Below are 27052 nucleotides of genomic sequence, written 5' to 3'. Positions count from 1 at the left end.
CTAGCAAACCAGTTTCTGTTTCCTGGTGTGTGTTTTTTTAAAATTATTTGTATTAATGTCTTTCCTGTTGTTGTTGTTGTTGTTGTTGTTGTTGTTGTTGTTGTTGTTGTTGTTGTTGTTGTTGTTGTTGTTGTTGTTGTTGTTGTTGTTGTTGTTGTGGTGGTGGTAATTGTTGTGGTTGCATGTTTGGTATACTTTTGTCTTGGGAAATAAAAGTGAAAAAAACCCGTGCCTATCGTATTCTTTTGCCGTCCTCAAGCTGGTGTGATCTCCGTGCCTCAGCCTCATTGTTTCTTCATTTGAGTATTGTGTATTTGTGCGTCTCAAGAACATATTTTTAAGAAAAGGCCTAGCCTTAAATCCGTACACACACAAAAAAGGGTAGCGCCGTATACTGTGTGGCAGCTCGCTTTCCCCTGTGATAAAGCTACCCGAATTTCCATGAGGGTAACCTCACAGGATTATAAATATGCAATCGTCTCCTCATCCTTATCCTATGTGAAATAAAGTTCAGTTCAGCCACCGTTCTAGCTTGTCCATCAAGACTGACTATTAGGGTCCTCTTAGACCAACTGGTCTATATTGGGACAGGTATTGGTAATACGCTGAAGATTATGGTGTGATACTTTGATTCGAACAAGCCCGCTGTGGCTGTCTTCTTCGACACACCAGCATTGGGTTTGTCTCGTCAAAGTATCCAAATACGATCATGATAATCAGAGACGAGAGATGATGCATGCGTGTCTTCGTGTTTTCCAAGCCCTGAGACTTTCGCTGTGAACGTGGGATCTTTTTCGTGCGCATGTGTGCACACGGGGGTGTTCGGACACCGAAGAGAGTCTGCATGCCAGCGCGCTACCAACTGAGCTACGTCCCCGCCCCCTTGTCCATCAAGCCTTCAACAAGTTCCTTTGTGCTTCACAGCCACAACATCACCACCACCACCACCACCACCACTACCCTCTCCCAACCCAACCCAATGGTATCCATCCCAAAGGGTGCGGTCCCTCCCAGCTCTTGGTACCTGTAATTGTCAGGTTGGGGGCTCTCGGCCGTGACGAGTGGGGAAGGGTTTCAGACCTCTGCAAAGCACGGTTCCGCTTCGATGAACTTCAATACACTCACAACTGCAAGGTCCATGGCCTGTCCCCGCAGGCTGGAAGAGAACTATAGAGGGGTGCGTGTGTGTGTGTGTGTGTGTATGAGGAGGGTGGTGGTGACAGGGGCAGGCTGGGGGCAAAGAGTGTTTCCCTACGGAACCACTCTTTGCTGGGGGGGACTAGGGGAGGTCAAGTTCTGGTACTGTTAACGACAGGTAGAAGGTAGAATTAAGAAATGTTTGTTTGGGTGTAGCGCGTGGACACATTTGAAGTAAAGGTGATGGGGAACACACACAAACTGTACGAATTATTTGTTGAATAAAGCACTGTTTATATATCAAATAGTATCGACAAGAGCGTGACAGACCGTGAAAAGCTTTAGAGTAAAACAGAGAATTGTTGCACGGTCACGTAAAGCCGTTTGTATTCTCTGCTAGCCGTGACAATCACGTCTCGGGGAATGAGTGCAGAGAGGAAAGAGCTTTGTGTCACTCACTGCTGCCAGAATAAGTGGAACCCTTGGCTTGAGTGGTGCGGCAAAGTGATGGTGCCAACTACAGTGCAATATTTCGTTTGTGTGTGTGTGTGTGTGTGTGTGTGTGTGTGTGTGTGGTGTGTACACATGTACGTGTGTGTGCGCATGATTAGGCTGGGGACGATGGATTGAAGCAGACTATTCTCATTAGGTCAAAGCCTTATTACTTTGACTGGGCCACACCCGTCCGCATTATCTGAGGAATAGACTCTGCCTCCCCCCCCTTCTGTGTGTGTGTGTTTGTGTGTGTGTGCGTGGATGTGTGTGCGTGCGTGTGTGCATGCGTGTAAGATAGAGGGAGAGCGAAAGGTCTTTATGTGTATTTATTTTTATTTTGGAAAGTCATAACAGCCAGGACAAAAAACACAAACCAAACATTTACATTTAAGACATTTTTATATTTGCCGTGTCTTATCGCCTACATGTTTAAACGTTCTACATCATTCATGAAGCGACACACAGCTAGAGAAATCGTTTCCAGTACACTATACATACACTAAGATATCTTACACAGAAACCCGCAAGCTGAGATAAACCTTGTTGTGGTCCGCCCAAGAATAGTCAGTTCCCAAAGATCAAAGGATTTAGCAACTCGTGGTCTATCTTTCTGATGCGATGCGCGAGGCAAGAAGGAGGGGGGAGGGGGATTCTCTGAACGTGACCAAACACTGATTGCACTGTCCTTTGACTAACCGCTGGCTCAAAGCGGGAGGAAGAATTAGGTCAGCTGGCGGCTGCTTTGATGTTTTGTGTGTGGTCCATGCCAGCTTGGGCGCGTGTCACTGTTTTTTGTTTGTGTGTGTTTGTGTGTGTGCCAGCGTGCGTGTGTGTATCTGTCTGTCTGTCTGTCTGTCGGTCTGTCTGCAGTCCTGACGTCTCTCTATCTGAGATTGTGTGCGCGCTGGGTCGGGAAGTTACTGAAGAAAAGCACATACACAGTTATATAGACAACGAGTAATATGAAAAGATATCACTTGCCATACACGTGTTGAAATCAATTTATTATTCTAATAAGCCTAGGGCTTCGCTTGTTCTCCATAATTTGAATATATATGTATACATTTGCATAATTATATACGGCAGCCAATACGTACCACACAGAAGCGCATAGCCTACGTTTTCGCCTTCACTACTTATCATAAACTATTTTTATTTCACGTGTGTGTTAATCTTGGGAAGGCAAGGTAGGTAAACAAAATAAAAAGGCGGAGTAAGTTTCACAAGTGCACGTGAAGGTATATAAATATCACGATAAAGTGTTCGTGACCTTCTTGTTTTGCATACCATTGACCTTAGCACGGGCGATAAAGTGCTCTTGACCTTGTAGTTTTGCATACAATTGACCTTGATGCGGACAAACGTTTAGGAATCTAGGTGGAGAACTTTGTACAATGGAACACTATTTTAAGACACCCTCCCCCCCCCCCCCCCCCCCCCCTTACAATGTAAGACTTCTTCGCCTTTAGAACTGTGCTTTTTAAGATTTCCTGTTCGTATCGTGTGTCAATTTACCTCCATTTTACGACTCCTTGTTAACGACCTGATTTCTCAGATTTCTAGCGGAATTTAAAGGGGGTTTCACTCTATCGTTAGAGCTGTCGAGTGCTAGATATACACACTCGCCATTCCACTCTCTCTGTTGACCTGCAGTATGGCCGTGCAAACAAACAGCTTGCTTTCCTCTTTGCCTCATACTATTGTTGTGAAGATAGGCAAATCCAAAAACAAAGATTTCGCTTGTGGCTTCCTGGCGAGCGGCCGAAAATTCCACGAAGCTAAGTTTTTGTCACTAGTTGTTTGTCTGTTCACTTAAAGTAACACATGTGGCTGTAGCTCAATAATTAATTCATTTTGGTCACTTGTACAAATAATCTCATAAACGTCCTTTAAAGTTGATAGAAGGAGGATTGGCTACAGTATTCGAACACAGAAAAAAATTGTTGGTACGATATTTTCGAGAAAAAGAATTCGTAGGCCTAAACATTATTCAACAAGGCCTTTGGCGTAATCGTCACCGGAAGTCAAGGGAACTCCCTACTTCCGCCACTACTGCCGCTATCAATTGACAAGTACAACATCACTATGTCGTCGCCATCGGTAAGTTTCAAAGGCCGTGCAATAACTTTTCGCCCCTAACTTAAGTCTATTTAGATTTGGGATCCAAAAGTGTTCTACATTATCAAGAAGAAGAAGAAGTGGAAGCAATCTGTCGACATGAGAGTGACAGAGTGAGAGTCATTCATGTCACTACCGCAAAAACCGCCCCACTCGCATTTTCTGAGTTTGACGGTAAGAGTAAGCATACTCGTAGATCTTGATAATTATAAAGGGTAACAGCCTTCATGAACTTTGGAGCATAGGCTGTATGCCTCTTAGCTTCTTTTTGCTTTCGATGGGTTGCTTCTAGATCTGTCGTAATCCCTGTAGCACTACATCAATCATTCAATGTACTTGTGGACTTTTGCTCAGAACATGTAAACAGCATAAAGTACTCGGTTGGTTTTTAATTTTCTATTATTCCTTGGTCATCACTTGTTTGATGGATGATGCCCTCCTTCCCTCTTTGCTCCCTCTAGAATCATGTGCAAAGAATGTGACAGAAGAAGACTTTGACTGTCTAGCAGTCCTAACCTAAGTATTTCTCTCATAACCCCACCCATACCCCCAGGTGTGTTCTCATATACATTAGTTTGATGAGAAAATTTGCTAGTAAAAACTGGTTTGGCACTCACAGATGACAAAAAGAGTGGAGAGCTTACCAGATGTATTTCTACATGCTGAAGATACAACTAATTTATTATTGTTGATTTCAGACAAGCCGGAGTGATCATGAAACAGACTCACCTGCACCCCACAGAGGGAGAGGAAGGAGGAGAGGAAGGGGAGGGGGAAGAGGAGGTGGTCAGCCTCAAGAACAAGATCAGGTGTGTTTTCATGTCCATTACTTTGAGAACATTTGCTATTTTGGCTCTAATAGATGAGACTGAAGAGCTTACAATTAATTATATGAAAATTAGTTCTACATGCTGAAGATACAACTATTTTATTATTGTTGATTTCAGACAAGCCGGAGTGATCATGAAACAGACTCGCCTGCACCCCACAGAGGGAGAGGAAGGAGGAGAGGAAGGGGAGGGGGAAGAGGAGGTGGTCAGCCTCAAGAACAAGATCAGGTGTGTTTTCATGTCCATTAGTTTGAGAACATTTGCTATTTTGGCTCTAATAGATGAGACTGAAGAGCTTACAATTAATTATATGAAAATTAGTTCTACATGCTGAAGATACAACTATTTTATTATTGTTGATTTCAGACAAGCCGGAGTGATCATGAAACAGACTCGCCTGCACCCCACAGAGGGAGAGGGAGGAGGAGAGGAAGGGGAGGGGGAAGAGGAGGTGGTCAGCCTCAAGAACAAGATCAGGTGTGTTTTCATGTGTACATTACAGTGAAATCTGTGGTATCCATACTGGTCTTATCCAAATACCCTGTGATATACAACTGGGGAATTACCCAAATACGTATTACTTAGTCTGAATCTGACCTGTGGTATCCAACTACCTGTGGTATCCAACTCTTTTTGTCTGGGCCCCTTCGTTGTTGGATACCACAGGTTTCGCTATAGTTTGAGGAGAAAATGTGCTAGTTTGGCACACATAGATGAGAGAATTGGAGAAGTTACCATTAGATGTAAATTAGTTCTTCATGTTGAAGACACAAATGTTTTATTAATGCTGTTTTCAGACATGTTCCACAAGTAACGAAAGAGGAGGAGACAGGGGGAGAGGAAGGAGGAGAGGAGGACGAGGGGCGACAGCACAGCAGCGGGGCTCTTCAAGTGGCAGGGGGAGAGGTGGTCGAGGGAGGTGGGATGTGGCCGGCATCCCCACTGCGCAGCAGCACAGGAATAACTTGCAGGTGTGTTTTTAATTAATTTGACATTATTATGAGGAGATATGAATAGCAAAGTCTTTCGCATGTATACACAGATAATGATAACAGCACACATGTTTCATTTTAAAACATGTTTGTTGTCTTTACATTATTACAGACTCAGATCCAACAGCTGGATATTGCACAACTGCGACAACTGGCCCTCGACCTGGCTGTTGCACAACCAGGTCTTGTTTTTGACATGCTTGGTAAGTAACTTCTGCTTTATGGTGTTCTGATATAAGTTTGCTCTTGTCATTATTGTGGTATTTTGTGTGAGCTCTCTATGTAGTATTTTGTTTCTGCATTCTGCTGAAAGTATTTTTTCAATGGTTTTGTTGTTGTTGTATACAAAAAACAAAACAAAAAAAATATATTTACATCCATGGTGCATTATTGATTTTTTTTACTTTGACATTGGTAATCATAAAATATGTATCATAAATTAAGAAATAAAAATGCTTTCTGTTGAAAACAGCCGATCAGTCGTCTGTGCCAACACCTGCACCATCACCAGACCATGCAGCCTGGCCGGACTGGTGTGTGTGCCGACATTGTCGGCACATGCCCACACCTGCAGAACGGATCTGCTGCCAGCGCCGCACTCAGTGCATATCAAGAATGCCTGTACGTATGCCCATTTTTTATATAAAAAAGTATTTATTAAAAAAATATTTACATGAAAAAAAAGATAAACACAGTCATGGTCAGATTGTGTACTTGTGCAGGGTAATATAGTTGTATGTAATGATATACAGTGGAACCTGCTAGTACTCATACTATAGTGGACTCTATTATTGTGATTTTCCACTTATAATGAAGAGGGTTTTTTTCCCCCTTGGGTTCTCTCTGTTAGACAAAAATCTAAACTGTAATAGCAAATTTCTTTTAGTGAACGACTTTCCTCTTCCCTTGAAGTTCACATTGGTATGTAGTCCTTGGAGTCCAATTATTATTATTTATTTATTTTTGTATTTCTTATTTTTGTATTTGAAAAAAAATGAAATTTGGATATTTACAACGCGCTTTATCTTTGCTGTGTAGGAAACTAAAAGCGCGGCAAAGGTCGCACTTTACCAGGCGCCCCACTCAAGGCCCAACAGGGATTCGAACCCGGGTCAATGTGATGTGTTGTTACTTTGATGATTACAATTATTATTTCTTTTTTCTTTTGCAGGAGATGAACATCATTTTACATCCGTTCGTGCTACACCTGAGCAGGAGGCAGCGGGTGGACATTTTGGTGTTTGCGGAAGAGGGAGGCGAAGCCGCCTCCAATCGCCATGCTGCCTATCGCCAGTTTGTTTTCTGGCAGCATGGTCGTTTGGGGGCTGGTAACAGGAGGGCTATCCCTTCATGTTGTGTGTGGGCCATTCGGGATACTTACCCCAGTCCCAACAATGTTTATACAGGATACATTCCAGCGCGCTTGCAGTAGATGGGGTAATTGCTCTTGAATACCGACACACAACATGGAGGGATATTTTTCGTCTGTCTCTTCCTCAAGCACCAAAATGTCCTGAGGACTTGGACATGTTTGACTTTTAGTTTTCAAATTTTTAATTGCCTCTCTGTATGGTTGTAACAGCTGTTTGATTGTTTCCATGGGTTTTTGCACACATTACTTTTTGAGTGCAAGAAAAATATTACAGAAACATTTTGTCTTGAAAATGAGAATGTTATTTTGGTTGACTAGAAAATTATGTTAAAATGGTTTCTTCAGCTGAGCTGTTTGTTTTGTACAAGTTTGTGTTCATTTACTTTGTATGTACTAGTATGACTCCACAAGTTAATTTTAATAAATGTATATTTGACCAACAACAAAACAAGTTCATGTGCCAGCAGTGACACAATGTCATATCATGTAAATTATGCTGTCAGATTTTGAAATTGTGTAATTCTGAATACAGAATCTGAATCACTTCCACTTTTTGTAATGGGTTCAGAAAAAGAAACATGATGTTATTGTTTTTAAATTTATATCACACAACAAACACACAATAGTCTTTAGTCATTTTCAAAGTGGTGTACATCCCTTTATCTGCAGACAACAAACAGTTTCTGTCTTTGTTTTTTGTTTTTTTCTTTTCTTTCAGCAGACATACTGTTGCACAATTACCACACCACAACGCACTCATAAAAACAAATGAACAGACAGACAAATATCAAGTATCGTTACCACCATTATTCTCATATTGTTTCCAGGTAAACATGTACAAAAGCCAACTAAACAGATATGCTAAGTCACGCTTGCAGCCACACATAATAAGAATATACTAACACATGTTGTACAAACCCTCAGTCTCTCTCGCACACACATTAGTATCATGAATAAACAATTATTGTACACAAGCAATATTTTCAACTAAACAAGAAAAGAAAAAAAAAACATGATCACCATGTCACAACCACTCCCTCAGTCCCTGCATTGAGAGGTGGGTTGTCGCTGACATTCCTTTAATTATAATGGGAGGTACATTTTCAGCCGAACATTCCAACATGCTCAATTATAATATGTGTTGCAATGTGAGTTTCTTGTGCCTGCAGCCATTCTATGCCGCCTGAATCTAGCCTGTGAAGCAAAATGTAGTCTAAGGCAATTGATATCAATTTGAAGTGAAAATCATACAACACAGTCTCAACTAAAATGATACAGCTTTGGAAACTATTGATAAATGCTTTTCTTGCAAATTTAGTCTGCCAATGTATAATCACAAAGTTATTACTATTTTTCAAAGTTATTATTAAAATCATTATTCGCCAATGTATACAAGAGCCTCCCATCTATATTGGTGAAATAGCGCAATTTAGGGTCCATGATAAGGCAGCAGATTAAATTAAAAAACTAAACACAGCCATGCCATAGAACTATGCGGGTCTATGCATTTTTACTGGTTACCCACACATACAAACATTGCTGTCTTGAAAAGGGCCTTTCAAAAGTCCACTGGTGTCATATTGTTGTACCTCTCCACATGTCAAAAACAACTGTAACAGAACCGCAGACAAAAAGGGAGGTAATAATTATCCCACTTGACACTCTTTCCTTATGTTCTGCCTCCTTTTGGGCTACTACCAGCTCAACTGCTACCGTCATTCAGGTAAAACGAGATTTTTTCTGTGCAACAAGTTCACTAGTTGGAGGTGGGGAGGTTGCTGCCAGGTGTGTTGACAGTCTCCTTGGGTCCTCTTGTGCCAGAGGTTTTTTCCTGTGCAGTGGCAACGGGTCTTGTAGTCTCATCTCCATGATTCGCAGCTTCAGGGCTGGAATGTGGTGGTAGGTCTTTGGGACCTTCACAGGGAATACCGACCAGCGGCCGGTTTTCTTATTGAAGCATCTGTGATACCTATCAACATAGAACAAGAACAATTATGACTAAAATGCTTGACACTAACCCTTGTAATGGCCTTGAATGTCATAATATAACTAAACATGCCAAGGACATGATCATACATCTAGAACTTGAAGCCTGAATTTACATGTTTGGCCTGTGAAAAAAACAAACAACAAAAACATTGCATTGAGTGTGTTTCAATACATGTACTTACTTCTTTCTGCCATCCTTTGAAGTCGCCAAGGGTCGACCAGCATGAGTGTTGTGGTCCATGGCTGCCAACAGAATCCTGGCTTCATAAACCGGAGGTGTGTACGCAAACCTTTTGCCCGCATACATCAACAAATGTTGGTGAAACACCTCCAGGGGGCATGTGCTCCTGTATGTAAAAAGAAAGTATTATATATAATGGTAGAAGTGAACACGCTTATCATTAAATATTTTACAGTGATGTTCTGCTGATACTGTAGCGATAGGTTTTCTTGTTTATTTACCTCACTGTATGATATAAATCAACCCTGTTACAGCGAAATTCTTATATTCACTATAACAGAGTTCCACTGTATAATGTTGGCCAGCACACATCAGTATGAGCACTACAACTCCTGATTTTTACATCGAGTATTAGTAATTACAAAACCACACAAACAAGTTCATACTTGTTGCACCCACATAATCTCCTTTCATGCACACTGTAAACAGTTCCCTGATTTCTCCCTCAATAGTGAGTAATAATAATCTTCTAACCTGTTTGTGATGACCAACTCTGCTTTCTGGATCAGAGTCTGGTCTAAGACCACAGAGGCGAGCTGTTTCACTAGGGCACGGTCTTCCTGAGGATCAAGCCAGGCCCTCCCATCCTCCCTTTCCCCGCCCAGGTCTTCATGGTCGCAGCACCAGGCACCAGCATCCCAAGAATGTATGTTGCAAACATGTTGCAAAACTCCTCGCCACATACCCTGGAATGGAACAGACACATTCAGAAAACTATACATGCCTGATTTTTTTCAAACTATTGAAATTAGTGCATAATTGTGATTGACGTGCTATTATTATTTGTAAATGAAACCGTACAAATAACCAAACAAGACAATGACCAAACAGGTTACCATGAACTTTGTCTTGGTGTCAGCCTTCTGGCAGCAGAACCAAAAGTGGTTCACTATCGAAGGGATCCACTTTTGCAGCTTGCGACCTTTACTGCCTGCAGCAATCTAAGAAGAAAATGCAAATGTAAAATGTAAAGATACACACACAAACAAACCAAAGAAAACATGAGAAAACCAATAAAGCATTCACAATATTTCAAAATTGTATCAAACTATAACACAATTACAACATACGTACCTTGGCTAGCTTCTTGCCAATATTTTTGGCAACATGCCACACATCAAGGGAATGTTTTTTTCCGATCGCCTCTTTTTGACAAAACAAAGAACAAAATATATTCATTTGCAATATCAAATATTTGGTGCATACATTTTTAAAATGTTTGCTAAAATGACCAGCCCAAATTAAATGAAAAGGGCTTAGCAATGCACACATAATACAATGAACAACAGCTGCTAAAGAGACAATAATGGTGACACACTCTAAACTGTATCCCCAAAGTGGGCAAGAGGTATATTATCTTGAAATTAAGCATTCTAACTCACTGCACTGTCCATCCAGATGGGACTGATGTATGTATAGATAATAAATGTTGCATAATAAATTACCGCTAACATATAATTGACTGTTAATCACACACACACACACAAAGGGGGGAAAAGAGGAAACAGAACATACTCATATCTGCAGCTATTCCCACATGGGCATCAGTGACGACCTCATCAACAGTGGTGTCCACCCGTTCACCTTCAAGCACTACCTCATCCAGTGCCCTCTTAAATCCAACCCTTTCCATGTTCGTGGATTTTCGCTGTGTTTCCCGTTTGTCCACACACTGGACAGAGAGAATCTTTGTGGTCTCAGCCTCCATAAGAGTGTAGCTGCAGTACTGTGCGCAATGACCTATTTGAAAATTCAATGCACCATTAAAAAGTAACCATTTATGATGAAACCTGCAAACAATATTCTCTGACCGGACATCAAAATTGCAAGGCTTTTCTAAGCTCAGTTGTTTGTTAACATGGTTACGAGAACACAGGCAAGCCAATTACTCAAGCGCCTAGACTATATCATTCTACATGATGGTAAATAGCACATTCTAATATTCCAATGACTATGTAAAATTGGGGACATGGTATATATTGGGTCATTGAATAATGCAGGTCTGCAATAATCGTACTGACCTGGTGAATCATTGCGTCCATCTCCTGCACACACACACACACAAAAATGGAATGACATAACAAAATAAATGTTCAATAAAAAGTGCTCTGCCGTCACTTGACAACAGGAAGTCAATTTCAGTGGGTTACATGAAAATGTAACTTTTTCTTTCAGTCTATTTCTCAAAAGCAAGCACGCCTTGATACAATGTCCAAAATTGAATATTATGTCCTGCATCACATCATGTTTTGCTTTTGAGAAATAAAATAGAAAATATAAAGTTGATTTTAGACATTCATTTCAATATTATTGTGGGGTTGGGGGGGTGGGGGGTGGGGTTGGGTTAAGTCTACAGCATTGGATACATTATATTTCTGAAATGGCACAACAGTGACAAAGGGGTCAAACATAAATCACAAAAGAACAACAAACACTCACCCAGAACAACCAAATTTTGCTCTGCCAATGAGTCGAAGATGGCTCGTTGGTGGTCCTTCCATGTGTCCTTCACAGCCTTTATGATAAATGGAAAACAAAGTTATATATCTATATTCTTGTGAGTTGGGACAGTCACTGAGGGACACACAAAGCAAGAATTTTGCCTCACAGACTAGACTATGTCAACTGTTCTAGACAACAACAAAAAATGCCATACTTGTTACAAAACATCTGAATACATAACGAGAATGGGTTGCTTTTAGTTTCTAAACATCATTTGTAACTAGGGTGGCCGGTTGGTTCTGTGGTGAACACGATTCCCCAGGGATACAGCAACCCGGGTTCAAATCCCCGTTGGGCCGTGAGTAGGGCGCCTGTATAGTGCAACCTTTGCCGCGCTTTGAGTTTGCTAGAGATAAAGATAGAGATCAATAATAATAATAATAATAATAATGGACATTTATATAGCGCGTTTCTAGACAATCTACTCATAGCGCTTTACAATATTTAAACAGGTAAAAACAAACATGCATAGATATTAACACAAACTGGCAGGCAAACATAAACAACACAACTATCAATATCCAAATTCCATTTTCTTTCCATTTTATACACACACATTATAAATTATTTTTTAACTGTTTTTTAATTACCTGCACCACATAATGTTTCTGGACAGCCTGGTGGAAGGTAGCACCAGGAAAGGGCAGGTTCAGCACCTTCGCCCACAACGCCAGCTTGGCATAATTATTTCCACTTAGGAGGATACATGTGCTGACTAGAAAATCACCACAGTGAATTTTGTTGGGCAGGGTGGGCTGGGCACACCATGTGTGGCTCACATGGCCTTTCACACATTCCTGAAATTCACAGATCAGATTTTAAAAAAACAAAAATGCAAATGACTTTATAAAAATTCAATGTGTCACTGTCAGTAGGATTACTAGGAACATATACATGTACAAACATAATGAGTTGATGAAGCCTAAGTGCATTCTGAAATCTGAACCATCATGCCACATTTAGTGCTGTTAGACTTAGTAGTGTCCAAGATAAATTCAACATTTTAGTTTTTAACGAATGAACGGCCAGACGGACAGATGAACCAGGTGAGTACATAGACTGACTTTTGCTTCGCATGTGAGTAAAAAATAAAATGTTCTCACCCATCTGAGGTACAGTGCTGAGCCTGTGAAGCCCTCCTTCACGGCAGGAACATGCTCACACCCAGCAGTGGAGCATTTCCTGATGCTCACAGCAGCCAGTGCCTTTAGTTGGTGGACAAATGCTAGGCACAGTGTGCTGTTGCAAATGTCCTGGCACTGGTCTGCTGTGGCTATCCTGGTGATGCCTGGTCCTAACTCCACCTCCTCCGCAGTGTCAGCATCACCTGTCTCTTCGTCCTCCTGCTGGCCGTACGCCACCTCCTCAAAGGCCACCTCGTCTGCCTCCTTGGCATACTTTTCATCCCTGACACATAGGAATAAATAAAAAATAATAATAACATTCAGTGTGCAATACAGTCTGATGTAGATTAGACTTCCCTAGAAGAATGAAACCATTTTAATCATTTTACAACATAAATGTATAAATTCATGTATACATTACATACAAATGAAATAGATTAGAATTTGTTTTATTCTTACAAAAGCAACACATTAATAAGAAATGCAAAACATACACATCCATGGTGAGAAAAAAACTGGCGTCTTGAGATTCCAGCTCGATATCATCGACATCAAAGTCGCTGTCATCACCATCTAAATCACCATCACAGGTTAAATCACTGAATTCAACAGTGATGCTGCACAAGAGAGACATTGAAAACAAAGTTAGCATCACTCAAAATAATAATGTAAGTTGTCAACTGACAAACAAGAAAAAATGTGCCTGCAGTGCCAATCTATAATACTACTACATGTATCTCCGAAAACATAAAAAATCATCAAATGACCTTTATTATCAGAATATTCTCATTGTTTGTGTGTGTGTCTTGTTTTTCATCATTATTATTTTCACATGGTTCTTTACAAATTAGCTTTTTTAATAATACTACACTTACTTGAGAGGGTTGACAAAGGAGCGGTCAATGTTCTGCCTGTAAACATAAAAATGGTAATTATAATGTATTAAAACATGCAAACAAGAACTAGATGTACTGGGTAAATCAAAACACCCCTCAACAGTATCCAGTTTCTGTTGACATTACATTTCATTATCTTGAAAAAACAAGAAGTAATAATTGGTATAACTAAACCAGCAACCAACTCAACAATCAACAATAGTAGACACTAATGACTGCCGTCATTGTAAACTGAGGTAACCGGCTGGTGTTGATCTCTGGCCGACAGTTTGCCAACTCAACTCAAATGCAGATAACAAACAATGACAAGCTTACCGTTTTGACCTCATCCCTTTCCCTTCTTTGGCAGGCTGATCAGTCCTATAATTGAAAAAAAAAGTTATTTATAAATATGATTTGACTATTTAACACACCTTGAATCAATCGATAATGTGAACCCACTGGCACTTGTGGAGACGATTTAAAGTTTAGCATTTAGAACTTTGTAAATAGATAGCGGTTTTTGATTTAAACAAGACAGTTATTTGTGCAAGGGAGACAATATACAACCGGTGTAACCAGCCAACCAAAATCAACACTGCACCATGTTCAGTAAATGCACTCACTTTTCAATCTCAAGTTCTGGCTCCTCCTCGAATGGCTCCACACCTGATAAAGGTGTACTGAAAAATGTCAAACAATCAACTCTGACCATCACCTGATTAAAATGTGTTTAAATGCATGAAACTAGCAAACTGACAAACTGAACAAAATCTGAAACCAATCTTCCCAACATTTCTTTTTTAAGTTTTTGTGAACCCCATTTACTGTCAATAAACGGTCTATGAGTATGAGTATCAATTTACAAAGTACATATATATATTTACCACGGCTTGGACGAACTAGGGACAGAGGAGAGGTCGGGGGTGGTGCTGACTTTCGCTTGCTGCAGGAGCTGCCCTGGGGTGGAAGTTTTCTGCGGAGGCTGTTTAGCAAAGTCTGGTCTCTGCACAGCTCTGTTGAATAAGAACAAAAACAAAATCCATGCACTTTGAAATAAATTCGGTTCCTACATTCACTACACCCAGCTGAGCAAATTGGTAAATGTATCAGAGCTCTGTGTAAAGCTGACTTTCACAATGTATCAATTGACACTGACCTGCTTTCAATATCCCAAGTAGAACATCCTGGTTGAGGGTCAGTCAATGCGGCCTCTTGAATCTGTTGATAGCTAAAAGTAAAACATAAAAATAAGTCAGAAGTCAATACAGCGCTAATTGACTGAAAAAAAAAATGAAACGAATGTTCATCTATAATTATCAGTTTACAAAATACATTTACCACGGCTTGGACGAACTAGGGACAGAGGAGAGGTCGGGGGTGGTGCTGACTTTTGCTTGCTGCAGGAGCTGCCCTGGGGTGGAAGTTTTCTGCGGAGGCTGTTTAGCAAAGTCTGGTCTCTGCACAGCTCTGTTGAATAAGAACAAAAACAAAATCCATGCACTTTGAAATAAATTCGGTTCCTACATTCACTACACCCAGCTGAGCAAATTGGTAAATGTACATCAGAGCTCTGTGTGAAGCTGACTTTCACAATGTATCAATTGACACTGACCTGCTTTCAATATCCCAAGTAGAACATCCTGGTTGAGGGTCAGTCAATGCGGCCTCTTGAGTTCGTTCGTACCTAAAACAGAAAAAGAAGTACAGTAGTCAAGAAAGCACTGATTGACTGGAAACAACACTTTGGTTTTGAAACGAATGTTCGTCACACTGTCACTGTAAATTATTATTTGAAAACATGGTACTCAAAGAGAAAACAAAACAAGCAAATGACAAGAACAAAGGAGGAATTTGAATTGAATTTAAACGATACTTACGCGTCCATGAGGATTCTAGAAAGTTCCGTGTCTGCTTTTGATCTGTTGTGAGGTTTCAACAAATGAGGTGTCTTGGCAAACACCTGTCCTCGGAGGGCCCCCCATCGTTCGAATTGGCTGGTCAAACAAACTTTCAATTTCTCCCTCAGCTTTTTCTTTTTTTTCTTGGCCGAAGCCGTGCTTGCAACTCTGGCAACAGGCACAGCAGGTGGTGTAGGAGGCAAACATACTTTTGGAGGCATAGATCGAAGACGATCTTTCACATCTTGAGAAGCCATCTTTGTTTGTAGGGGAAATCCGTTTCCGGTAAATGTTCTAAACATAGAATCGCCTCGCTATACACTGTCACGTGACTGTTCTAAAAATATCACGGCGAAGGGTATGGGTTTATTTCGAAACTATCTTCAATTATTGATTTCTGACAAACTACAAAGATTTGAATAGCCCCAGTTGGTAGAACACCTAATTTTTATACGCTGCAACAGCTGAAAAAGCCTTAAACCTATGGGTTGAGCTCAATGGGAGTCTTTAAAAGACCGTTGGGTTGATATATTTGTGACTGTAACGTATTGTTTTGTCAATAACAAACGTTCCAACAACTTACCTTTCTTGTTTTTTGATTGTGAAGATAGGGTAAATCCCGACTAGACGGAAACTTAGTAGTACAGTGGCGACCCCCTATCTCCACCTCCACCCACCTCCACCCTCACCCTTTTTACGGACCACGAAAAAAAAAGAGAAAATCCAATCTTAAAAGCGAGGGAGGCCTAAAATGGAAATTATTTTACAGATATCTTATGAATAGAACGCCTGGAAGAGTAGGGCATTGACATTTGGGCGACAGACCAGATCAGACATATTAAGTATCTTCCGCAATATATTTTTCTGACATTTTCATAGCTAACAGTGATTATTCTTGAGATATCCAGTTTGCGCTTGAGTGCATGATTTTGCTATATGTTTTTCGGGGACGGGATCTGTTTTAAGCTTTTTACAAAACTCCCCAAAAGTGCGCGTCCCTGCGTCCAAAACGCACTGGAAGCCGAAAACACGTACTGGAAATGTGTGCAGGGGATCCCGGGACGCATGCACTTAACCTAAAAAGAGCCGGTCCCGGGACGCACTCACAATGTCACGATCCGAGTTATGTCTATAGGTCTGACAATAGGTAGACTTATGAGTGCGGGTCAAGTTACACCCTAGGTCAGATTTATTCTCAGCCACCTGACGTTAGGGGGAGAGAGAGTGAGACGAGACGATACTGTCAACATTTGTCAGACTGTCAGCAAGGGTCAATGAATGGGCAGTGTTTGCTTTGCTGTGTTGACCAACACGGGCTTATCGTGACACGGTGGTCAGACAGGGGGGACTCGGTACGGACACCTAGGTGTGAGGCCAATCTTATCGGGGTCACCGGAAGCTGTTAGGCAGAAGTCATAACGCGCATAAAAGAACGTCTGGAAGGAAGTTAGGCGGAAGTTATAACGCGCATAAAAGAACTTTGGGAAGGAAGTGAAGGGGATGGATACATAGTCTAGAAGGGCGGGGTTTAGGAAATTAGTAACTATCTTTTCACGTCAATAGCACCGAGGTGTGGGTATTCTGATTAGAGATTGTGTTTCTGTATTAATGTCTGTTTGTCTGTCTGTCTGTCTGTACACATGTCTGTCTTGACCACGTCTGTGCGAGCGTATGCATCCAAATGGCGAATGTACGTATTACACAAGTACGTATATACTGTACATTACCATCCTCCGATTTTGGACCAACGCTTTAAAATTGTAATTGAAGCCCACAATTGATTTTTCTCGAGAGAGATTCTCTCTCGACACACACACAATTAGCAATCGTCAAACAAAATTACACCTAAAGACGACTGCTACTAATGGACACACAATTTGGTAGCGTTGCACTTTAAACCAGAAATGCCCCCAGGTTGTCAGGCAAACGCAGCTTCAAAGCCGAGATGCTAAAACCTTCAAGGTCTCCCTCTTTCATCTCCGGCCCGCCTAAAGTTATTATTTAATTGGTTTTCTGCTGCTTTGCACCCACATACATTCCAACCGAGAGGTCCCTCAGGAAGAAAAATTGATCAATTTCTTCGATGAGTAAAACATCCGACGGGTTATAGTACCTCTAAAAAAGATGTTTTGCCTGAGGTTTTTTTTAATTGGCTTTCTGATGCTTTGGCCCCACGTACATTCCAACCAAGAGGTCCATCAGGAAGAAAAATTGATCAATTTCTTCGATGAGTAAAACATCCGACGGGTTATAGTACCTCTAAAAAAGATGTTTTACAGCTCAACCGCCTGAGTTTTTTTTTTTAATTGGCTTTCTGATGCTTAGGACTCACGTACATTCCAACCAAGAGGTCCCTCAGGAAGAAAAATTGATCAATTTCTTCGATGAGTAAAACATCCGACGGGTTATAGTACTCCTAGAGAAGATGTTTTACAATTAAAAAAATTGGCTTTCTGCTGCTTTGGACCAACTTACATTACAACCAAGAGATCCCTCAGGAAGAAAAATTGACTATGCAAGAGTATATCCACACGGTTTATATAGTACCCTTGGAGAATATGTAATAACAGCTTGTATAACTGTGTTTTAATTTTAGTGTTATTTGTTGTTTTAGTGATTTTTCACTACCTATTTTATTCATGTTTTTATTATTTAGTTAGTGGAAGAATCTTTTGTAATGAATCTTTGATGGTGTATGCTTTTAATTAAGCGTTGTTGACTATGAATGTAGATGTAAATGCTTGTATAACTGTGTTTTAATTTTAAATGTGTCAAGCGCAAAGAGCATAATTGTAAAGTTATGATGTTGCGCTATATAAATGCTCATTTATTATTATTATTATTATTATTATTATTAATACCACTCCAAAAATAAACAAGAGGACTGGGTTTTTTGTTACACAGGCACACGTGCGATCAGATGACCAATTGCTTGGATGGGCAAAACATCCACATGGTTTTTAGTGACTCTTGAGCAGATGTTTTCAATAGTATACAAACACTAAAAGGGTTAATGTATGCAACGTTAGCAGTCAGTCCATTTCAGATGTTTTTCATTGCCTAGGAGACGGAAAGAAAGGGAGGCTACAAAAGGTCTCTCGTGAAACCGTGTAGCCATTGTCGGTACGCAGCACTAAACAGGCATGAGACCAAGGGTAGGGCGGATGTTGGCGAGAGAGGTGAAGGGGCGGGGAATGTTTACAGTGCCGTGTGCCGGGCTGTGAGTAGTGCCCGCCAATGTTTAGCTCAGGCACGTCGCTGCAGACGCGCCTTAGTTTTATGCAGGAAAATGCAGCGCGCTATTCTGGCCATCTGGGCAACTGTCGTCCTCATCTCTAAGGTAGACTGATACCAAGAGGTGTAAGTTACACCCGCCTTCAGGCTCAGGCATTTTCAAACGCTCGACTCAAGACTATAAAGGAAAGATAGTCTTACCACTCTTTGGTCTTACTATCAGGGGCTTGGAAGGTCCAGGGTGCCTCCCTTTTCTGGCGCTATTGTTGTCTGTTTTGCCATTGTGTTTTGGGGTTTCAATGGTAGTACTCGTATAAACCGGTTTGTAAGGCAGAAGGTCAACAACCCTATCCAACCAAGTCAAGTCAAGTCAATATTTATTTCAAAAACCCCCAGGGTTACATGAATAAAATAAATAAAAATTGCAATAAACACGACAAAAAAGATATATGTAATAATGGGACACAACACTTCTAATTAACCGAAAATAAATCAAGCTTAATTCATAACAAAATAATTGTAATCATAAATTGTTTTGGTTTTTTTTTACAGGAAAATATGTTTCTGTGTTTGTTTTTGTTTTAATAAGAAAAAAAACACGTGATCAAATAATCAGAACTCTTTCAAAATACTCTTAATAAAATATATTAAATGCAATAACTTTCGTTTCTTTGTTAATTCAAATAAATGTTTAAATTTGACTGCATTTGAATTTATACGAAAATACAATGGTAACAACCTTTTCCTCACATTTAAAAAAAAATGACACTGAAATATATAATGAAATTCATCTCCGAGTTCTCCAGACTGGTATTTAACACATATTCTTTCGTTATGTGGTATATTTAACATTCGGCCTTTCTGTATTAGCAATTTATGATTTAATGTTCTAAAGCGTAAAAAAGAGAGTGCTAGGTTATTGGGTAAAACGGACAGACAGACGGGGCCCGAACTCTGCGTTATCATCGCGTCCTCTTCTGTGGCTGTGCTTCTCTCCTGCACCAATAGGCAAGGCAGTACAGAGAACGAATGAGTTACGGAGATATAAGTGGGTTATAATTGTAAATAGCGGAACATGGATTGTCAATTGTGCCTGAGAGTACACGTTCACACTGGAAGAAGATGTGTAAACGGAAAACGGCGTGATTTCTTGAAACCACCAGAAAAAAACTCAAATTTCCGCAAAGTGCAATTTGTTTTATTAGTAACGTACTTCTTCAGTATTGCAAATTAGCCACATCGCACCTCACGGCCATAAACGTAATCCATGGAAAGAAAAGTGTTATCTCTAAGAGCACAATTGTAAGTGTAACTTGTTGTGCCCCTTTGTTGTATTCTAGATTTTACGTTTTTGTGAAGCATGACTGAGAAAACAACATTGTTGAAAACAAGTTGGGGTCGGCGACCAAGCCTGCTTTTCCTTACTTTGCTTCAGAGTTGATAACCAGTCTCAATCCTTTTTATAAATGAGTCGTACTCTGGTCAATGGAAGCCCAACCGATGAGGCAACAACGATGCACGTAGCATTCAAGCACACCTTGCTATCGAAAGTACGGCGCCGTCGCTTAGATAAACGCAAAGAGATCGAGATAGGGCAACCCCACACGCTGCATGCATTATCTCCGAACGGGTGATAGAACAGTGAGGAAGTAAGGACTGGGAATAATAGATTGTGGGAGGAGCATTTTCGTGGGAGTTTCCACCCGACATTAAATTGACCCCCACTCCTATCCCCGATGCAGGAACCTCCAATTTCAGACTTCCACCTCCTAAGGCTGTCTTTCTTAGATTTTCTGTTCATAAACTTTGTAAAATTAATTTACTTCTATTTCGAGACAAATCACTTTCTTAAGTTCTGGTTTTAACAGACGTTTGGAGGTCTTCGAAGGTCGGTGGGGGGGGGGGGGGTTCAATTATACTAGCCACAGATGTTTATTTAATTGCGTCCAGCTCGTGTTTGTGAGGTCAGGTCGTACAACAAATAGTTGATTCCCCTCTAGCGTGGATCGGACACCTTCGTTATCGCCACAGGCTGGCGTCATCCTGACTTGATGGAACAACGACCAAGGTGTGTCCGTCTGCTGGAACGATAGTGACCCCTATGGACAGGGGAGATAATGGCTTTGACTCTGATGCTATCCCCCCTCCCCTCCACCCCCCGCAGGACACCGCACCATTGTGCTTATTTAGCAAACCAGGTTTTAAACAGGGAAACTCGACATATAGGGTAGCGAGATGTTAATTGTTCACAACCGCGACCCACCGTGTAAACTTGTGTGTTTAGCAGTTTCTTTGTCGATAAAACTTTAAAGTGCACACCACATTGCAAAGTAGGTCATAGAATATTAAAAGAAAACGAACGATGAGCAGGCAAATACAGAATGAATACGATCAATAATTTGACAGGCGTAACGGACGTTAACTCCTGGAACGCCGAAGAAGAAGAAGGACGTTAACTCAAAAGAACGACATATTTATTTTGTACGGATACCCACCAACATTTATTTACTTGGCTCCCCTTTTGTCTTTCGCTCGACTGCAGCCATCCTTGAAGATTGGTTTCCATTTCTACATTATTTGTCTTTTTATCGCAGATAAGACCACTCGCTGCATTGGGAAATTTGGTCGAAAACGATAACAATGGATTCATATCATCTGTTTTGTTTTGTTATAATGATTCCTATGCAGTGTGTTCGTTAATAGAAAATAATAATAGATAATAAAATAAGACAATGGAAATATTGCGTGGTTAGCACGACATAAGTTTATATAATGATAATGAGTGTTAATGTTGTTGTTGTTGGTGTTGTTGTTGTTGTTGTTGTTGTTGTTGTTGTTGTTGTTGAATTTAATATTTTTAATGTTGCTGTTATAAAGTATCTTTGTAGAGAAGAATAATGCGAGCTGATGATTGCAGTAAAACTCCCCCGAACCATTGTCAAGTCCTCACACTTCAAGCTTACATCGCTCTCAACTTCCGAGTTTTATCCCTAGCATTGTCACAAGTGCTCACATACCAACAATGCTTGTGAGAAGTAAAAGAAAAAGTCACCACCGAGGAATTCAGCTAGCCTACAAATACACAAGGTGACTCCATTCTCCAAAGCAGAATTATCTCTCGTTCTGAAAAGTGAGACAGAAAGTCACCGACGAATTTAAGCAGCCGCCTGGCGTCTGGCATTATGGGGTTAGTGTTAGGACTGGTTGGTCCGGTGTCAGAATAATGTGACTGGGTGAGACATGAAGCCTGTGCTGCGACTTCTGTCTTGTGTGTGGCGCACGTTATATGTCAAAGCAGCACCGCCCTGATATGGCCCTTCGTGGTCGGCTGGGCGTTAAGCAAACAAACAAACAAACAAAAAATTTAAGCAGGTCTACTCAAAGCACACTAAAATTACTAGATTTTCAAAGCCGAAAAGTACAAGAAAAAGTCACAGAGGAATTCAGCTAGCCCACAAATACATTAGATGACTCCTTTCTCAAAGGCAGAATTCTTTCTCTCTCGGTCTGAAAAGTAAGACAGAAAGTCAGTGACTAATTTAAGCAGGTCCACTCAAAGCACTCTAAATGACTCGATTTTCAAAGCCGAAAAGTACAAGAAAAAGTCACCACCGAGGAATTCTGTTAGCATAAAAATACACTAGGTCTCCTTTTTCCAAAGCAGTATATTCTCTCGGTCTGAAAAGTGAGACAGAAAGTCAGTGACTAATTTAAGCAGGTCTACTTTAAGCACACTAAATGACTCGATTTTCAAAGCCGATTTCTCTCAGGGGCTCAATTTCACAGGCAAACGCTAAAGAGGGTTTGCTTCATAGGGTAGTGTTGTACAGTTCTAAAGGTCAGGCGGATTTGAAGTTGCCACGCTTTGAAACGAACTTTGGAGGTGCTTGTAATTACGTGTGTAACTCATTAGCAGTCGGTCTTGGGGAGGTAGGATTAAATCGATGTTAGTGTTGACTCATGGCCAGGGTGTGGTGGGAATCAGCAGGAGTGACTCATGATTGTTTGTTTGTTTGTTTGTTTGTTCGTTCCTTTGTTTGTGTTCCTGTGTTTGTCGTTTGCCTGTTTGCTTTATGTCTGTCTGTCTGTCTGTCTGTCTGTCTGTCTGTCTGTCTGTCTGTCTGTCTGTCTGTCTTTGATTATTTCGGAATTATAACAAGCTTAATGAAAATGAGCTTACTCTCCCCACGATAGCCCCCAGCTCAGCAATAGTGTGACTGTCATGATCACAAATTTCATGTCTTGACACGAGTGACCTAGCAATGGACTGGTCAAATTGCAAGATGACCCAGCAAGCTCGGCCAAGATTGGACACTGTAGAAGCATGGCCAGTGCCCCCCAACCCCACCCCCCCCCCACCCCACCCTGGGGCTTTTGGCGATTTGTCTTATGATTAGTTGGACTGAGTTGGACAGTGATCCAACTAATGTTCCCAGAAAATGCGATTTCTTTCCACAGTTGTATGTCTTTTTATAAGAGTAATAGTTGGACTGAGTTTGGAAGTGGTCCAACTATTATTCCTAGAAAATGCGATAGCTTTCCACAGTTGTATGTCTTTTTATAAGAGTAATAGTTGGACTGAGTTTGGAAGTGGTCCAACTATTATTCCTAGAAAATGCGATAGCTTTCCACAGTTGTATGTCTTTTTATAAGAGTAATAGTTGGACTGAGTTTGGAAGTGGTCCAACTATTATTCCTAGAAAATGCGATAGCTTTCCACAGTTGTATGTCTTTTTATAAGAGTAATAGTTGGACTGAGTTTGGAAGTGGTCCAACTATTATTCCTAGAAAATGCGATAGCTTTCCACAGTTGTATGTCTTTTTATAAGAGTAATAGTTGGACTGAGTTTGGAAGTGGTCCAACTATTATTCCTAGAAAATGCGATAGCTTTCCACAGTTGTATGTCTTTTTATAAGAGTAATAGTTGGACTGAGTTTGGAAGTGGTCCAACTATTATTCCTAGAAAATGCAATAGCTTTCCACAGTTGTATGTCTTTTTATAAGAGTAATAGTTGGACTGAGTTTGGAAGTGGTCCAACTATTATTCCTAGAAAATGCGATAGCTTTCCACAGTTGTATGTCTTTTTATAAGAGTAATAGTTGGACTGAGTTTGGAAGTGGTCCAACTATTATTCCTAGAAAATGCGATAGCTTTCTACAGTTGTATGTCTTTTTATAAGAGTAATAGTTGGACTGAGTTTGGAAGTGGTCCAACTATTATTCATAGAAAATGCGATAGCTTTCCACAGTTGTATGTCTTTTTATAAGAGTAATAGTTGGACTGAGTTTGGAAGTGGTCCAACTATTATTCCTAGAAAATGCGATAGCTTTCCACAGTTGTATGTCTTTTTATAAGAGTAATAGTTGGACTGAGTTTGGAAGTGGTCCAACTATTATTCCTAGAAAATGCGATAGCTTTCTACAGTTGTATGTCTTTTTATAAGAGTAATAGTTGGACTGAGTTTGGAAGTGGTCCAACTATTATTCCTAGAAAATGCGATAGCTTTCCACAGTTGTATGTCTTTTTATAAGAGTAATAGTTGGACTGAGTTTGGAAGTGGTCCAACTATTATTCTTAGAAAATGCGATAGCTTTCCACAGTTGTATGTCTTTTTATAAGATCTAGAGTAATAGTTGGACTGAGTTTGGAAGTGGTCCAACTATTATTCCTAGAAAATGCGATAGCTTTCCACAGTTGTATGTCTTTTTATAAGAGTAATAGTTGGACTGAGTTTGGAAGTGGTCCAACTATTATTCCTAGAAAATGCGATAGCTTTCCACAGTTGTATGTCTTTTTATAAGAGTAATAGTTGGACTGAGTTTGGAAGTGGTCCAACTATTATTCCTAGAAAATGCGATAGCTTTCCACAGTTGTATGTCTATTTAAAAAAAAGTATTAGTGGCACTGAGCTTGGAAGTGGTCCAACTATTATTCCTAGAAAATGCGATAGCTTTCCACAGTTGTATGTCTTTTTACAAGAGTAATTGTTGGACTGAGTGTGGAAGTGATCATACTAATATTCCTTAGAAAAAAACGATTTCTGTCCACAGTTGTTAGTCTATTTTTAACAGTATGGTGTGATTTATCAGTTTAGATCGTACTCAAAGTATTATGGTCGTCTTCTCGCAGAATGCAGTTGAAATATGCATCCCCTGCCCCATTGGGAAGTATAACTATGATATTTTCCTTCTTGAAGTAAGGTTTGTCATATTATCTTTTGGACAAAAGTCGTTTGGAAAACGGTTGGAAGTCGTCAATGTAAACAGCCCTTATGACCCAATGGATGTTTTATTGTTTCTTTCTTTCTTTGTTTCTTTCTTAGGGGTTGAATTTTGTCTTCATGGCAGTAAGTTCTTCAAATTGTAGTGCTCAACTGAAAATCTAGTTTTTGACCTTTGTGTGAAAAGGGTAAGCTCACATGCAGTCAACGTTTGGTATTTTAAGGTGATAGTCGTTGCAAATATAACAGTGCGCCACCAAGTCACGAAGACTAATTTTCTTCACGTTTTTGGATGTTATTAGTTTAAATAGTCGAGGAAGCGTCAAGCCTTCCAACCTTTAAAAAGTACTACAGTTCGTGTATTGAAGGTGTGCTTTAGAACCACTCTCACTCTGACTTACACACGTACTCCCACTTAGTCGCAAGAGCTTTAACTCTCCTCGTCAGTTGTTTGCTTGCTACTTCACTTTCATTTTTGTGCTTTTCTTCCCCCCCCCCCTCCCCCCCCCCCCCCCCCCCCCCCCCGTTGAAAAAAGAGTCGCACGGGGTCACGAGTTACCTCCCTTGAGAGGAATCTCCGTCCCGTGAAGTCGCAAAAGACACACGCTGACATTTTATTCAGAGTGTTGGCCTTTTTTCGTTGACGATTTTCTTTTCTTTTTCTTTGTTAAGACTTGTGGGAAAGTTCAAGTATTTATGTTTTGGTAGACGAGGTGTTTTTGTTCCTCCAGTCGTAGTGAGTCAAAAGTTATTTCAGCCGGTTTATATTTAGCACTCTGAATTTAAGTCTGTTACCGTCATAGTGACGCCCCGAAATTCTTTTTCGTCGTTCTATTGCTGTCTTAACCAAAGGGCGTGCGTTTGTATACAAACGGAGTTGATGATATACGAAAAATCGGGCTGCTATCTATAGTTCAATTACTCGTTCATGTTTACAAGTACTGAAATCAGTATCACCACTATCACCGCAGTTACCATCTACTACAAGTTTTATTAATCAGCTTTTCATTAAGCGGCTTTCATAAAACGACACCTATCCGTCCAATCCTCACATCAGGTATCAGTTATTGAAATCTTCTTGTCAACATCGGATCACTGTCATAAACTTCAGCCGCCGTCGTGTGTATTCCTCATCGACGGAGACAATGATGTCTGTGTTTTGCTCTGTGAATCACTAATTGCGGTACATGTCCATACGTTCTAGTAGCGTGTCCGTCTGATCCTCACTGGGACAGTACGAACTCCCGGTCAACATTTCCCTTCCTGCAGAACCAGGACCACTATTACGTAACAATAACACTCTTTAACATGCGCAAACATAAACACGAATTTCATTCGGCTGTCAGAGTCAGTTCGTGCCTTCGTCATACTGATACTCAGTTCATATAGGAACTGTCATACAGAGACATAGTATCACATAGAAATAGCCTGTAAAGAAGGGCGTAAGCAGAGGGCGTCGTGTCCTAAATAGTTGCTGGTACAGTCGAACTTGCCCTGGCGACCACGTGTCCATAAAGACCACCTGCCCATGAAGACCACCCCAACGTTTTTTTACGACTATATAAAGCACCTGTCCATAAAGACCACCTGTCTCCAGCGACCACTTTTGCTCAGTCCCTTATGTGGTCTCTTTAGACAGGTTCGACTGTGCTGGGGACAGAAATTGTAAGTTAGTCAGTCAGTCAGGGCGTCGACAAGCCGAAGACCTTGAGTGACACAATGATGGAACGATAAGGTCAGTTATGGTCAGTCCCACATTTACCATAATCACGACAGACCCTCTCCTTGGTCTCTCTCCGCCAACCACACGCACACACACACACACACGCGCGCACACACGCACACACACACACACACGCACGCACACACACACACACACACACACACACAACGGAAGAGAGTTCATTATGACAGCTTGGTTCTGTGCCAGTCAGTTGCTGTGGCTGTTCCATTCTTGGTCAAGTTAACGGGGGCGTACAGGGTTTTCAAGCAACAAGTGGTATTAAGCAGTATCAAAAGG

The 27052-nt window shown here is 40.7% G+C and overlaps 3 protein-coding genes across 3 annotated transcripts in view; 2 read left to right on the top strand and 1 right to left on the bottom strand.

Moving 5' to 3' along the window:
• The window catches only part of LOC138968639 (rho GTPase-activating protein 6-like), a 131897-nt gene that overhangs the window by 40585 nt on the left and 64260 nt on the right, over positions 1–27052 (top strand). The window lies entirely within an intron of this gene.
• On the top strand, positions 4948–7521 carry LOC138968641 (uncharacterized). The gene is made up of 5 exons (XM_070341238.1): positions 4948–5057; positions 5378–5551; positions 5685–5775; positions 6045–6193; positions 6744–7521. The coding sequence occupies exons 1-5, from the start codon at positions 4963–4965 to the stop codon at positions 6748–6750; spliced, it is 516 nt and encodes a 171-aa protein (XP_070197339.1). The 5' UTR covers positions 4948–4962; the 3' UTR covers positions 6751–7521.
• Positions 7732–16068, bottom strand: LOC138968640 (uncharacterized). Its single transcript, XM_070341237.1, has 19 exons — positions 15556–16068; positions 15291–15362; positions 15017–15145; positions 14835–14906; positions 14563–14691; positions 14302–14358; positions 14012–14056; positions 13676–13711; positions 13295–13417; positions 12780–13083; positions 12267–12473; positions 11614–11689; positions 11196–11219; positions 10690–10914; positions 10249–10319; positions 10011–10115; positions 9649–9860; positions 9116–9280; positions 7732–8913 (listed from the first exon to the last, which is right to left on the bottom strand). Exons 1-19 carry the CDS (start codon positions 15876–15878, stop codon positions 8664–8666), a joined length of 2625 nt encoding a protein of 874 aa, XP_070197338.1. The 5' UTR covers positions 15879–16068; the 3' UTR covers positions 7732–8663.

This window comes from Littorina saxatilis, linkage group LG6 (assembly GCF_037325665.1).
Source record: "Littorina saxatilis isolate snail1 linkage group LG6, US_GU_Lsax_2.0, whole genome shotgun sequence".
NCBI lineage: Eukaryota > Metazoa > Mollusca > Gastropoda > Littorinimorpha > Littorinidae > Littorina > Littorina saxatilis.
Note: the sequence above shows the minus strand (reverse complement) of the source record. Positions and strands in the feature narration are given on the sequence as shown.

Coding starts and splice junctions, on each gene's coding strand:
- LOC138968641 (XM_070341238.1), top strand. CDS start 4,963: ATGAAACAGACTCGCCTGCACCCCACAGAGGGAGAGGGAGGAGGAGAG. Junction 5,058..5,377: donor AGCCTCAAGAACAAGATCAG/GTGTGTTTTCAT, acceptor TGCTGTTTTCAG/ACATGTTCCACAAGTAACGA. Junction 5,776..6,044: donor TCTTGTTTTTGACATGCTTG/GTAAGTAACTTC, acceptor TGTTGAAAACAG/CCGATCAGTCGTCTGTGCCA.
- LOC138968640 (XM_070341237.1), bottom strand. CDS start 15,878: ATGTTTAGAACATTTACCGGAAACGGATTTCCCCTACAAACAAAGATG. Junction 13,418..13,675: donor TCCTTTGTCAACCCTCTCAA/GTAAGTGTAGTA, acceptor TCTCTTGTGCAG/CATCACTGTTGAATTCAGTG. Junction 9,861..10,010: donor ACACCAAGACAAAGTTCATG/GTAACCTGTTTG, acceptor GTTCCATTCCAG/GGTATGTGGCGAGGAGTTTT.